We start from the raw sequence: 13,974 nt of genomic DNA, 5'->3' as shown, positions 1-13,974 counted from the left end.
CTTAAGAAAACATTAACGTTAAATTTACTTGTGTTGAAAACAGTGCTGTTTTTTAGTGGAAGTATTTTGTAGGTTTTATTTAATATGCACTACTCTCACTCTGTTTTTAAATGGTTTTTAATCCCTATTTGAGTTCAGCACATCTGGCCCTTTAGCATTTGGCTTATTGATGCCATGCAGAGTCAGGTTTTTGGCTCAATTCCTGAGGGCCATTTTATAATTGCTAATGGATCTAGACATGAACTATGAGTCTCCTTAATCCTGTGGGTAATTACATTCTTTAAAAGGAATCTATCATATTATCCAAGTAGCTTACTGTTGTTTACTATGTTGCTTCCACCACATCTTAGCAGTGAAACGCGTGTTGTCCTCCCACAGGTCCAGAAGTTACAATGCATGTGCCCTGTGGACTTCAGAGGCGTCTTCCAGCTGGACGAGAGGAGGAGAGATGCTGTCATTGCACTGGGCATTTTTCTTGTAGAGTCAGACCTGCAGGTAAACATTTCAGCTCCTCGCCTCCTCACTTCATGGTGCTTCTGTGCAGACAGTGAATTCACAGTATGTTGTTGTCATTCTGTTGCAGCACAAAGATGCTATCGTCCCCTACCTTCTGGGGTTGCTTAAAGGGCTGCCTAAAGTTCAGTGGATTGAAGAAAGTTCTGAACGCAAAGGTAGAGGTAAAGACACCCCTATGATTTTATTTTTATGTTTCTAATGATATTCAAGGGCCCATATTTAATATTGGGCTCAACTAGAAAAGGTTTTCATGTTGTGGTGTTCCAAAAAACATATTTTCTTTCATACCCACACTGCTGCTGCACCTATTTTGACCAAAATCTCCATTTAGGACTTGGCCAGCCTCCCAAAAAGCCCACTGTGCTCTGATTGGTCAGCTGGCTCATTCTTATGTGATTGGTCAGCAGCTTAAAGTATCTATGTGTGGAAAATGTCAAGCCCTTTACCCAAATGCTTCCTGATCAGCTGAAAACACTGCTGTAGCAACGGTAACTATGGCATCAATACTGCCGTATCAGTTTGAGCCAAACTAGCTATCAGGCAGGTTCTGTTACTTGGTGACACTGCGAAAAAAGCCAGGAATGCAAACAAGGCGCCTGAGGCTCTTCAGGAGCAGAGTTGTCTGTGATGGATGAGGGAAAGATTTTAGTCTTTGTGACTTAGCAGAACCTTTACATGCACAAAAATCTATAACACAAAAATGGAAAGGGAGAAACCCGAAGAAACCCTATGGGCATACATTAAATAAATCATATAGCATTCAATCATATAATTTTCATTGCGCTGTGTGAGTATTAATGTCATTATGTCTAAGTATAATTTATGGTACTTTTTAATAATATTAGGTCAACTTGCTCTCTTACAGAAGCCCTGCCTGTTGCAGAGAACTTCAGCTTTGGTCTTGTGACACTTCTCTCAGATGTCGCTCAGCGGGATGAGAGCTTACGAGGGCAGGTGTGTGTTTGTACTAATGTGTGATCAATTGAAATATCCGTCTTGTTTGAGACGAGCCGAGCCTGCACAGAATCGAGCACTAGGGATCACTGTACTTGGCATGCTACTTAAATGTCTGTCCCACTTGATCTGTGCATGCTATGACATGTTGAGATCAGTAACCTCAGAACTCTTTTCTTTGTTATTGAATTGTGATGGTTTTAATTTCCGTTGGACTTATCGGTCTGTAAATCTTTACTCTGTTGACAGAATAAATGCTGTGATGCTAGATAAGTCTTAGATAAACAAGGTACAATCACAGAACCGTACCAGTGTTTACGCCCAGGCAGTCTAATTATGTCTGACATGTCACTCAAATATGTATTCTTACGTTTTCTCTCCTAGGTTATATGTGACTGTGGGACATTTAACTTTCATTTGATATTATGAATTTCTTGATTGTAGGATCTAAAAGTTTGAGTTGGAAAGGGTCGCTACATAAAACAATGAAAACACTATATACTGAGGTGCACTTATTAACATGCATATTAGAAACATATTGACCCTTTATTTGTTGATATAAGTATTTGTTAACGTTCTACTCTGCATTATAATTATCTACAACTATGAGGCCAATAACTAACACTTTTCCCTTCTTTTTGATAGTAAGTTAAGAAGTTGTACATGGATTAAAACTTGAAGTGCTTTGTCCAGTGTGGACCTTATAATGTACTAGAATCACATGAAGAGTCATTCGAAGTCTAACTGAGAATATGTTCCTCATTCTAAAGTGAGGTCTTGTTCGCAACTAGTTCACCAGTGGCTTGGCACTTAATAACCCAAGCAGCTTCCTACCTCCTCTTCAAACTTAATAAATCCTCTGTAGTAAAAACCTCTGCAAGTAACAAAGCAAAAAGATGAGGCCTACTGAGATGCACATTCCAATGAATGGAAAACATTAGTTTTCCATTCAGTGGTAGAAGAACAAGTCAGCACAAGTAGAATTATCTTCTTTATAAATAGAGCAGATTTCCCTTCAGATGATAACCTTTCTCTTATCCTCTTGTTTTCCGTTCTTTACCTTATTAGGCTCATATTGAGCAAAGCACATAACTATTCTAATTCATACACATCAACTTCCTAACTTACTACCAATAAGCAGTAATTAGGTGTTTATTGTGGGAAGATTTACTTTATGGTTATACAACATTGATAATGGCTTAAGAATTATCAATTTGCTCCTAATATGATGATAAACAACTAGTTAATGTTGAGTAAGTGTATATTAATATAAAGTATTACCAAAGCAATCAAAAAAATAGGAAAGCTAAAGTCATGATTGTCAGAGATACAGTAGATCCTGGAAATACTTTTCCACTGAGGCACAGTTCATCTTAAAAGAGCCAAATATATAACATCTTGCTGATATGTGTGTGTGATGATTTAACATCTTTGTCAGATCCTGGAGACTGTCATGGACATCATGCAGTTGCTGCTTGACGTCTGCAAGTATCCAGAGGCTCACGATAAAGGTATTAACATAACAAACACTCATGCTTCCATATGTATATTACTCATCTGTTCTATGTATTGATGTTTTCTTGCTTGCTGTTACTCCTTTTCCTCTCAGAATACCTGTGCAGGTACACAGTGCCCACCCTGCTCGGCTTAGCCCGAGCATTTGGCCGATACAGCAACACTGACGAACCTTTACTGTCCAAGCTGTTCCCTCGGCCAGTTGCTCCTGTGCTGCCTACGGGCGATGAAATTGACGCTGCTCACCGCAGGTCCTTCAACGACTTCCGTTCCATCCTGCCAAGCTCTTTGCTCACGGCCTGCCAGGCAGACACTCTGAGACGTAAAGGCTCATCGAGTGCATCACAACAGGTATTAATAGTAAAGAAATATAAGAGGCAAGATGACGAACTTTATGACCTGTGTCCAGCCATTATTTACATTTTTCTCGATTTCTTTTTCAGGCCAGTCCAGAGAGAGCAGGCCTGACCCCCAGCTCACCTGCTGATCCCTCTGTGCAGTACTTTGAAGGTAAGTGCCTCAGCAGAAGCAGCTGAACCTGCAGACGATCCCAGGAAACATTAATAGCTGGCATAAGGTCATGGCTTCAAAGAATTCTTTCCTTCCCTCCTCAGGCTCGTACCTCCCCGATGGCAGTGCAGTGGACCCTGATTACTACTTCTCCACCATCAGCTCCAGCTTCTCTGTCTCGCCTCTTTTCACTGGAAGCAGCTCTGGAGAATTTCAGGTCCCTCTGGATATGCTCAGACAGCTCCTTCACATGGTCAGAACTTACTGCAGTGGCAGAATAAATATATTAAAAGGAAAACTAGACCACACACAATGCATATGTGGTGAAAATTCGTTTACCTGTTTCTCTTCAATAGGTTGAACAAATTGTCTCGGAGTCGTTTTTAAAATCACTGGATGAAGCCTTGGCAGAACTTAAAGAGGTATTACATTTAATTCACAGCAGATGTTTGTTTGTTGTTTTTTATACTACTGGTTCATTGATAAATTTATGTCACTTCATTGGCAGTTGAATCCTGGTCTTCATCTCTACTACAAAACCTTCAGTGATCCTCTTTATGTAGCCACCTTTAAAATGCTGAGAGACACCCTGTACAATTTGAAAGGTAAAGAATCAACTTTTTTTTTTTTTCAAAATCACACTTTTTTTTCAAAATCTGATGATAGAAATGATGATATATTTTCTGTGTTCACCAGATCTGCAGACAGACTATGTGAAGGAGGTCCATGATTTTGTGCTGGAGCAGTTCAGCAGCAGCCAGTCGGAGCTGCAGAGGATCCTGCATGATGTCGAGTACCTCCAAAGTGAATTGAGTCCACTCAAACTGCGCTGTCAGGCCAACGCTGCCTGTGTGGACCTCATGGTGTGGGCTGTTACTGAGGAGCAGGGTGAGACTGTGGCTCATTCACACAGGATGTTATGTGTCTGAGAAATTGCCTCTGCAAAGTTTCTCTTCTTAATCTCTGAATTCTCCTGATTCACCAGGAGCTGAGATCCTTTGCACCAAACTATCAGAGAAGCTGCAGTCTAAGACATCCAGTAAGGTCATCATCGCTCACATGCCCCTCCTCATTTGCTGCTTACAGGTAACAGTTTAATGCTGGTCTTTGTTTTATCCCCCTCCTTTCTTTTCTTGCCATTTAACAATTTAAGAACCTCAAAAAAGGATGGTAAAGAAACATATGCATGAAACTCGAAACTGTTTGCACAGATAGATTATTTGTTCATATAGTATCTTGAATGATCCATTCACATGTGGACAGCACTAAGTGCAGGTGCGAGTGCATCCAAGGTGCATTGAGGATGCATTTGAGATGCGATCATTTAGAAAACATTCAGAGGTGGTCTGGGACAGATGTAGCCACATTCTTTTATCAATGTGACCGCAAATGTGTTCCCACACCTACTCACACTGATTCAGCTGACATCCACTGTGTAATGAAAGTACATACTCTGCTCATTTAGTTGGTTCTCAAATTCTGTAAGCTGACTTTGTTCACGACGTCTTCAATTCAAAAAGGCACATAGAGATATATGACGGGTACGCCTAACAATTTGGGTGATTTTAGTTTGCCTGGAACACATCACGGAATAGACAGTCTGTGTTTGGTTGATTTCTTCTTCTTTCCTGCAGACTACAGACACAGGAAGCTCATTACTTCCTCCCGTCGGTTTAAAAAAACGATGTGTTATGACTATAACTTCTGTTCCCTGTAGGAGAGGAACGAGGTATAACACATAATGAATGGGATATCACACCCTTGCGTGTGTCTTGACTGAAGACACTTCTATTTAAGGCAGCTGACATGTGATTTTGTATGTGAGGCCCCGCCCGCACATATAAACGTCCGTCAACTCCGTCCTTCTTCAGTTTGACAGCCGCCCTTAACCGAGCCCAGCAGGGCAGGCAAGTGTTGTACCTCGTTCCTCTCCTTCAGGGAACAGTCTCGAGTCTCCCTCCCGTCTGTTTATGTAAGAGACAACCATTGTGTTGTCTTACCTGATCAGAACATGGTCACCTGTCACAAGACAGGACAAGGTCTTGTGAGCTAGTAGCTCCAGCTGGTTGATGTGCAGTTGGCATTGAGCCGACGAACAGACACCTCCCACCGCCTCGCAATCGCATAGAGCGCCCCACCCTTTCAGGTAAGCATCTGTGGCCACCACTTTGCGAAGAAACACCCTCCTTATGGGGGAGCACTGGCACAGAAGGCTGGGTTCCCTCCATGGGAGAAGAGCTGACATGCAGGAAGGTGTCATCATCAGCCTCCTGTGAAGGTGACATGGTGTGCATAGCTGGTGAGATTGAGTCCAGCGCTGAAAGGCTCTTACGTGTAACAGACCTTAAGGGCCCCACAGCGATCATTGACACCATCATGCCGATAGTTGTAAAATCGTCTGGCAAAACAGTCAGTCCCAACGGAAATTGTGCGAGGCAGCGGTGAAATGCAGCCAAATTGCTCTGCCAGAGGTGCCCAGCTGGAAACGGAGCAAATTTCCAGCCCAAAGAACAAAAACTGCTGACTCTGAGTTGACAAGCCTTTCTGATGATTCACAGAAAAACCGAGACTTTGAATGTGCAACAGAAGTAGCGTTAACTGCTCCGCCGAGTGACGTGCCGTGTCTTCGAAATAAAACCTGAGAAACTGCTCCAGGTGTATCGCTACATGGAAGTAAGCGTCTGTGAGATTGATTGTTGCAAACCAATCCCCAGGCTAACCGCGTTCAACAGCTGCCTGAGTGGTAGCATCTTGAACTCATTAGTTCTGAGATATTTGTTCAACAATCGCAGGCCCAGAATAGGATGCAGTGCTTCATGCTGGTCCTTCTCATGCAGGGAGAAGCCGCACCCCTGAGGACAGGGGCGAACAGAAGACTTCTTTAGGCTTGTTTCTCATCCCAAACTCGTAGTCAGAATTGAAAACTCAAAATAAGCGTTCCATGGGCAGCCACACTTTCCAGTTAAGGCACTGATGGCTAACACCAACAAGAGCAGTTAAGCTAACTTCGAGCTGGCAGTAGCCTGAAAATCTGAGCTAACTAGCAGTACGTGAAGCGCGTAAGAACTAAAGAACGACGCTTCAGTCAGGACACGCTGTACAACACATAGACATTATGTGTTGTAATGGGGGAAAAAAAAGGGAAGGGGTCAGTACGAATGCACTGAGAGATGGTCACTGAAAGAAGTAATGTCCCATTATGTGTTGTACCGAGGGAAGTGACTGAAAGGGAACACTGCATGTAATCTTAGAAATGAGAAATGTTTTTATTTGCATATTGGATGGGGAAGTGAGATCACAAAGAGTCATGAATCTGTTTGTTTTGTGTTTATGTTCAGGGCTTGGGTCGTTTGTGTGAGCGCTTCCCTGTGGTGGCTCATTCTGTCACCATGTCACTGAGAGACTTTTTGGTGGTGCCCTCTCCTGTTTTGGTGAAGTTGTACAAGTACCACAGCCAGTACACGCCAGGTAACAGAACACCCAGGACACTAAGCGCCATCACTGAACTGCATTTTTTTTCTTACAAAATTATGATTTTCCAAAGGGGGTGGCGACATAAAGATCCATGTGACGAACGAACACTCCCAGTCAACCCTCAGCACCAACTCTAGCAAGAAGAGCCAGCCCTCTATGTACGAGCAGCTACGGGACATCTCCATAGATAACATATGCAGGTGAACAAACCCACCTACACACTTCTACAGCATATGCACACACTCACAAACACACACTAGTGTCGAAATAGGTTACATCTGTACTCATACATTACATTTTTAGAACAACACTTTAAAACTAACAGTCTCCGCTCAGACGAATGTTTTAGCTCTTTTTTAGAAATAATCTCTGTCCATTCTAACACACATTTAAACATTTAACTCATATGACCATTCACGTACACTGAGCATGTGCTTGCCAGTGTGAACAGGGAGAAGATTCTTTACTCTGCAGTTTAGTAGCAGAAAATACCAAAAACCAGGAAAAGCAATGGTGGACAGTAATAGCAAGGATTTTCATTCTAGAACTAATGAAGGGACGGAACTGTTACTGAAAGTAAGTGTTAGCAATGCTTTGGTTGTCAAGTCGTTACTGATGAGACCCAATCAGGAAGGGAAGGCAGTTGATTGTGTCATTGTTTCCAAAGGTCTAAGATTCTGCCCATCCAGACTAAAACATTTAGCGAGTTTTAACTAAAATGGTGTCAGCAGAGTCTCCAGAAGTTTCTGTTTTTATGGATTGAAAACTCTTGAGTTTTGTGGACAGCAGGTGCAAACATAGCAGTGATGTGTTTTAAAACTAAAATGTAGTGGCGTGAATGTAGCCTTAGCCTTTTCTCTACAACATCTCCCTCTGTAGGTGCCTGAAAGCAGGACAGACAATGGACAAAATCCTCGTTGAAGCTTTCCTCGCCAGCCTGTCTAACCGTCTCTACATCTCTCAGGAAAATGACAAGTAAGTCAAGCATCCTGTTCTTCTGACTTCGATGACAATGAAAGGTCCTCATTTGACTGAAGTATTAACGCCCTCGCCCCTCTCTTCCCCAGGGATGCCCACTTGATCCCCGACCACACCATCAGGGCTTTGGGTCACATTTCCGTGGCCTTGCGGGACACCCCCAAGGTTATGCAGCCCATCCTTCAGATCCTACAGCAGAAGTTCTGTCAGCCCCCCTCCCAGCTTGATGTGCTCATCATAGACCAGCTTGGCTGCATGGTCATCACAGGCAATGTAAATATTGATATCTCTGTCAGTTGCAGCTGATTTAATCCCCTGTTTTAAAACACAAATAACATTTTTTCTCCTTCTTTTCTTCTTAGCAATACATCTACCAGGAGGTGTGGAATTTGTTCCAGCAGATCAGTGTCAAGGCCAGTTCCATGGTGTATTCTAACAAAGACTACAAGGACCATGGATACAGGTGACTACAACACTTACATTTCTTTAGAGTTGTTGAGAAAGTGCCACATAAAATGTAATAATATATTTAAAATAATATAATAACAACATGTTCCTGCTCATAGACCACAGATCCATTCACTGTTTGTCCTGAACATGTAGTAAATGAAATGTTCCCTCACGTCGATATAGACACTGTTCCCTGGCTGTGATAAATGCTCTGGGTAACATAGCAGCGAACGTTCAGGCTGAACAGATGGTCGATGAACTGCTGGTCAACCTGCTGGAGCTTTTTGTGCAACTGGGCCTAGAGGGGAAGAGGGCCAGCGAGAGAGCGTCAGACAAAGGTCCAGCTCTGAAGGTATGACACACACACACACACACACACACACACACACACACACACACACACACACACACACACACACACACACACACACACACACACACACACAGGTTTTCTGTATTTCAAGTACGAAATTTCATGTGCTCATTTAACTTCCTGCTCTCGTATCTAGATCTAATCAATTGTTTGATAACATATGAACATAATATGATCTTGATTTGACTTCTGAGAGATCACCTCTTCCTGTGATGAAGATGAGGGACAGTCTACTGAAGAATGTTGGGGAGATAGTTTTTTTTTGATAGTTTGGTCTATCATAATTTTTGTCTGACTTAACACAGATTTTATTCTACAAAATGCAGTTTGAGTAATCTTGCTGTAAATATGTGTGATAATGAGTGTAAAGTCATTTGACGTCTTTTCTACATTCAGAATTCTTTTTTTCCTCTGATAGTGTGAGTGTTCCATTCCAGTTTCTATTTAAATTGTGCTTGACTCCTTTGTCTCTCCAGGCATCGAGCAGTGCCGGAAATCTTGGTGTCCTGGTTCCAGTTATTGCAGTCGTAAGTGGTTTGGATATTTACAGCATTTTTATCTTGCATCACAGTGGCTTCTTTACCTTTATTCGCAATCAGATTTTGTCCGGTAATGTATAATTTGTATCCGCCACTGTATGGACTTCTACCTTAATATTTGTCTGTCATGAAGATGGATCTTTTTTTACTCAGAGATCTATTATCTCTGTTCTTCTGGTGTTAGCTGACTAAGAGGTTGCCACCGATCATGGAAGCAAAGCCACGTCTGCAGAAGCTCTTCAGGGACTTCTGGCTCTACTCTGTTGTCATGGGATTTGCGGTGGAGGGTTCAGGTACAAAGAGCTTTCTCACTGATAATTGTGTTCATCTGTTCCAACAGCAATATTAAATTAACATGTGTGTTAGAAAATCCAAACACATCCTTTGCTCCTTTTGGAATCGTCAGGTCTGTGGCCAGAGGAGTGGTACGAAGGAGTTTGTGAGATTGCGACCAAATCCCCATTGCTCACGTTTCCCAGTGGAGAACCTTTACGCTCAGAGCTGCAGTACAACTCTGCACTGAAGAATGACACCGTCACCCCAGTATGAGAACACACTCACATGCATGTCCAAACACACTCGCAGTGCATCTTCTGACTCTAGTTTGTGGTCCACTGTTGAACTTTAGGCGGAGCTGAACGATTTGCGAAGTACCATCATCAACCTTCTGGATCCTCCTCCTGAGGTGGCTGCACTCATCAACAAATTGGACTTTGCCATGTCGACATATTTGCTGTCAGTTTACAGACTGGAGTACATGAGGTAAATGAGCATGATGTCTATTAGTATACATTACCTTTTGTGACTGTTCAGTGATTGTGAGTTTAACCTTTATGCTGTTGTGTTTCTCAACAATTGTCAGGATGCTGCATTCTCCGGACTCTGATCGTTTTCAGGTCATGTTTCGATACTTCGAAGACAGAGCAATACAGAAGGATAAATCTGGTAAGCAGAAGCCAAAAAGAAATGAAACTCATGTTGTTACTTGTTTATTAATATTAATTAAATCCCTTCCAGGCATGATGCAGTGTGTGATTGCTGTTAGTGACAAGGTTTTTGAGGTCTTCCTGCATATGATGGCTGATAAGGTAAGAGAGATGTTTTCACTTGTGTAAAACTCACATCCCATCAAGATCACATATCTGACCCTGTGTTTCATAACAATGTGTATCTTAATGAATGTGTCATATTCTCAGGCAAAGACCAAAGCCCATGAGGAGGAGCTCGAACGCCATGCTCAGTTTCTCTTGGTCAACTTCAACCACATCCACAAGAGGATCCGCAGAGTGGCTGACAAATATTTGTCCGGCCTGGCTGAAACGTGAGAGTGCACCGACGCTAGGTCTTGGCGATATGGCCTCATGCATATATCGCAATATTTTTAGGCTATATTGTGATACACGATATATATCTCGATATTTTGAAATCACTGTACAAATGTTATATTCATAAAAGTCCACATGAAGTGGCTAAGCTATTGGACCTTAGCATTTCCGACGGTCCCTGAATGTACCTCGTTGGAAGATATCAGCGGACATTTAGACTTAAAACCTTGTTTCGAGTCGAATATAAATGTCGGGGCTTGCCTTCTGATCATTGAGCAGCTGTGGATCATAGAGGAAACTCTGTGTTTTCACTGTTTGTTTCCACTGTTCTTCAACAAACTCACTAATCGGCTTCTTCACGTGAACGAGCCTCGCATCACTGTGTAGCGGAGTGAGTGGGGGCAGAGCCCCGGGGCCTGTGTGAGTGTGTATGTGTAAACAGTGTGAACACAGTGTCATTCACACATCATTTGTAAACTGATTAGTCCGGTTCAGCGTTCACAAAGAACATGAACAAACTGTCAATAACCGTCTCTGAACTCTTGTCAACTCGCTGGGACTCTTCACTTTCTTTCTTTCTCTCCACGCTCTCTTCCCTCCTCTCCTGATACAAAAATACGCATTCGCGCAGGAGAGTTTTCTGGATGGGCGGGGGAGTGAGCAGGTTACTGTAAGAGGGCCATGAGAAGAGACAAGCGAAACTCAAAGAGAATTTCATGCTGACTGCTTAAAACATTCACGTGACAATTTATGCTCAATGGTCTCGATATAGTCATTTTATACATCGCACGTGGAACAAGCCGCGATACATCGAGTATCTTCGATATATCGCCCTTAACTGACGCACATGCCTAGTTACTCAGAATAATACAGACTCTTTTATGAATAGTTTAAAATGCAGGTTCATACACAGTCGTGTCAACAGTGTTTTCTCTCTCCTCAGTTTCCCCCACTTGTTATGGAGTGGCCGAGTGCTGAAGACCATGTTGGACATCCTGCAGACACTTTCTCTCTCGCTCAGTGCAGTAAGTAATGCTTGCTGAGAGTATACTTAAACATTATTCTTTTTCCCTTTCTTTATATTTGTAATAATTTATGTGTATACAGTAGAGTCTGACAGATTTATTTACTGTGTAAAACCTTGCTGATATGAGCCTTTTACAGACATATTGGTTTCAGAGTTTTTTTCCCGATATGCAACGATGTGAAAACTTTTATTTTACAGAATGAAAAATGCAAAAGAAAATGTGCATTTGTGTTGATTTCTTTTTTTTATTTTCAATGTCGATATATTTGGTTGTATTCGTGTTTTCTTTATACTCATAGCTATTTATAATAAAGTTTACGGTTAAACTGTATAATATCAAACCTCAGTTACGTTTCTTTGTAAGTTTTAATAACAATATCACTGACGTTGTTTCATGTATCAGTATTGACATTTTTTTTACTCCCTTATATCGGAATTGGAATCGACCCCCAAAAATCCATAACTGTCTGGCTCTCTTAAACAGTTACATTATTACTTAATAGTTAGTAATTGTTTATGCTGCATTACAGGACATTCACAAAGATCAACCCTATTACGACATTCCAGACACGCCTTACAGAATCACCGTCCCAGATACGTATGAAGCCAGAGAGGTAATGCTATTTTAGACAGAATTAGTAATTACAGTGTCAATCACGTGTCTCTTTTGTCACACTTATATAACGTATGGTATGTTTACCTGCAGAGCATAGTGAAGGATTTCGCTGCTCGCTGTGGGGAGATCCTTAAAGAGGCTATGAAGTGGGCTCCATCTGTGACCAAATCCCATCTACAGGTATCGTTTACTTCGAAACAGTGTGTTTCTGTAAAATACAAAACACTTTCACAGATTCAAATAATTTTTAAAAAGTTAGTTTTTAACCTGCTGTACTTTACATGGTGTCTTTCAGGAGTATCTGAACAAATATCAGAACTGGGTGTCGGGTCTCTCCCAGCACACAGGCCTGGCCATGGCCACTGAGAGCATCCTGCACTTTGCTGGTTATAACCGACACAGCACAACTCTGGGGGTGGGTCATGATCCAGATTCTTTTTAATGTGCTAAAGCCTATTAATGCTTGCATTTGTTTGTAGTGGTAGAGCCTGATAATCAGACTGAAAAGTAATTTAGTTTGACTAAATGTCACTTCATTGTTGGAATGTATTTCTAATCGCTAATTTAAATCTGATATTGTTGGAGAATACTGGCCGAGATTCTAAGACTAGACCAACACGTATACTCTATTGCTACTGGAGTCTTCAATTGTTAACTGGAGATGGTCAAAGTTCAATCCAGTAGAATTTATTCTTTTACAAGTGATAAACCCGAGCTGGCCCCGAAGCCCAACTGAAGACTGAGCTTCAAACCTTCTGGTTATAAGCTCATCCCTGTCTCTGCTGTTGCCCGTTCAACCAATCAGGAGGTGGCTTTCCCCAACTCCTTTCTAGTTCACAACTTTTGATTCGTCCCGAATCTAATGGTGTCATATTTCCTTTAGTGAATTTTGGCATTAGATCACGGGTTTTTATTGGTTTAGTAAATCACTGGTTATCAGTCCAACTCTGACATCATTATACATCTTAGTCATCGGAGGCTTTTGATCTGAGCAAAGAATAAATGTATACAGAATTTTCTCCAACAATATGAGACTCAGAGTTGTGGTTACCAGGATAAGATCGTTGTTGTGGGTCAAGAAAAACACAGGCTCAAGAACAGATTAATTTTAGCCAGAATACATCAGCAAACATTTTATGTAATTGAGTTTTTACCAGTGTAGGTTTCAGACAATGTCACAAACTTCATTTAATTCTTCCCTTTTACCTCTAGACCACTCAGCTGACTGAGAGGCCAGCCTGTGTGAAGAAGGACTACTCGAACTTCATGGCCTCCCTCAACCTCAGGAACAGATACGCTGGAGAGGTAAAACCACTTAAACATACCAGTTGTTATGGCCAATGATGACTGGGTCTGGCAGCATCACATTACAGCTCCCTCACCTCTATGTGATCATCTATACTGGGCCCTGATACAGCCAAAGTCTTTCATCTGTTGTATGACCTCTGAGCTAGTATGAAACAGTGATTTGATCGTGGCTGATAATTGCTGACCAAGTCAATATTTCATGATATTGTTTTGTATGTTCGATAGAGTAAACATACAGTTAATACATAAACAGTGATGTGCCATATTGACATTTAAAATAAGTGATCATAGAGAAAGCTAGATGCAACAAAATGGTACAGCCTTGTAGCCTTTTTATCATCTAACTGACCTGCAGATGTGTATTCTAGAACTGTGGCTGCTAAAGAACA

General features: G+C 41.7%; 1 protein-coding gene across 5 annotated transcripts in view; it reads left to right on the top strand.

Moving 5' to 3' along the window:
• pi4kaa (phosphatidylinositol 4-kinase, catalytic, alpha a) overlaps positions 1–13,974 on the top strand; it is a 28,398-nt gene that overhangs the window by 1,846 nt on the left and 12,578 nt on the right. For 3 of the 5 annotated variants that reach the window (XM_034601334.1, XM_034601332.1, XM_034601336.1), the window contains exons 2-30: positions 379–495; positions 584–677; positions 1,382–1,470; positions 2,909–2,981; positions 3,080–3,336; positions 3,429–3,495; positions 3,600–3,748; positions 3,852–3,917; positions 4,004–4,100; positions 4,192–4,383; positions 4,481–4,581; positions 6,834–6,963; positions 7,040–7,169; positions 7,849–7,944; positions 8,037–8,220; positions 8,310–8,410; positions 8,581–8,749; positions 9,247–9,297; positions 9,494–9,602; positions 9,716–9,852; positions 9,938–10,071; positions 10,172–10,254; positions 10,327–10,397; positions 10,506–10,630; positions 11,578–11,659; positions 12,192–12,275; positions 12,368–12,457; positions 12,573–12,692; positions 13,490–13,582. In XM_034601334.1, coding sequence (XP_034457225.1) covers positions 379–495; positions 584–677; positions 1,382–1,470; positions 2,909–2,981; positions 3,080–3,336; positions 3,429–3,495; positions 3,600–3,748; positions 3,852–3,917; positions 4,004–4,100; positions 4,192–4,383; positions 4,481–4,581; positions 6,834–6,963; positions 7,040–7,169; positions 7,849–7,944; positions 8,037–8,220; positions 8,310–8,410; positions 8,581–8,749; positions 9,247–9,297; positions 9,494–9,602; positions 9,716–9,852; positions 9,938–10,071; positions 10,172–10,254; positions 10,327–10,397; positions 10,506–10,630; positions 11,578–11,659; positions 12,192–12,275; positions 12,368–12,457; positions 12,573–12,692; positions 13,490–13,582 — 3,291 coding nt within the window. The remainder of the gene's footprint in view (positions 1–378; positions 496–583; positions 678–1,381; positions 1,471–2,908; positions 2,982–3,079; positions 3,337–3,428; positions 3,496–3,599; positions 3,749–3,851; positions 3,918–4,003; positions 4,101–4,191; positions 4,384–4,480; positions 4,582–6,833; positions 6,964–7,039; positions 7,170–7,848; positions 7,945–8,036; positions 8,221–8,309; positions 8,411–8,580; positions 8,750–9,246; positions 9,298–9,493; positions 9,603–9,715; positions 9,853–9,937; positions 10,072–10,171; positions 10,255–10,326; positions 10,398–10,505; positions 10,631–11,577; positions 11,660–12,191; positions 12,276–12,367; positions 12,458–12,572; positions 12,693–13,489; positions 13,583–13,974) is intronic. The other 2 variants (XM_034601335.1, XM_034601333.1) reach the window with 1 other exon arrangement.

Source organism: Hippoglossus hippoglossus, chromosome 12, assembly GCF_009819705.1.
Source record: "Hippoglossus hippoglossus isolate fHipHip1 chromosome 12, fHipHip1.pri, whole genome shotgun sequence".
In the NCBI taxonomy this organism is placed as follows: Eukaryota; Metazoa; Chordata; class Actinopteri; order Pleuronectiformes; family Pleuronectidae; genus Hippoglossus; species Hippoglossus hippoglossus.
Note: the sequence above shows the minus strand (reverse complement) of the source record. Positions and strands in the feature narration are given on the sequence as shown.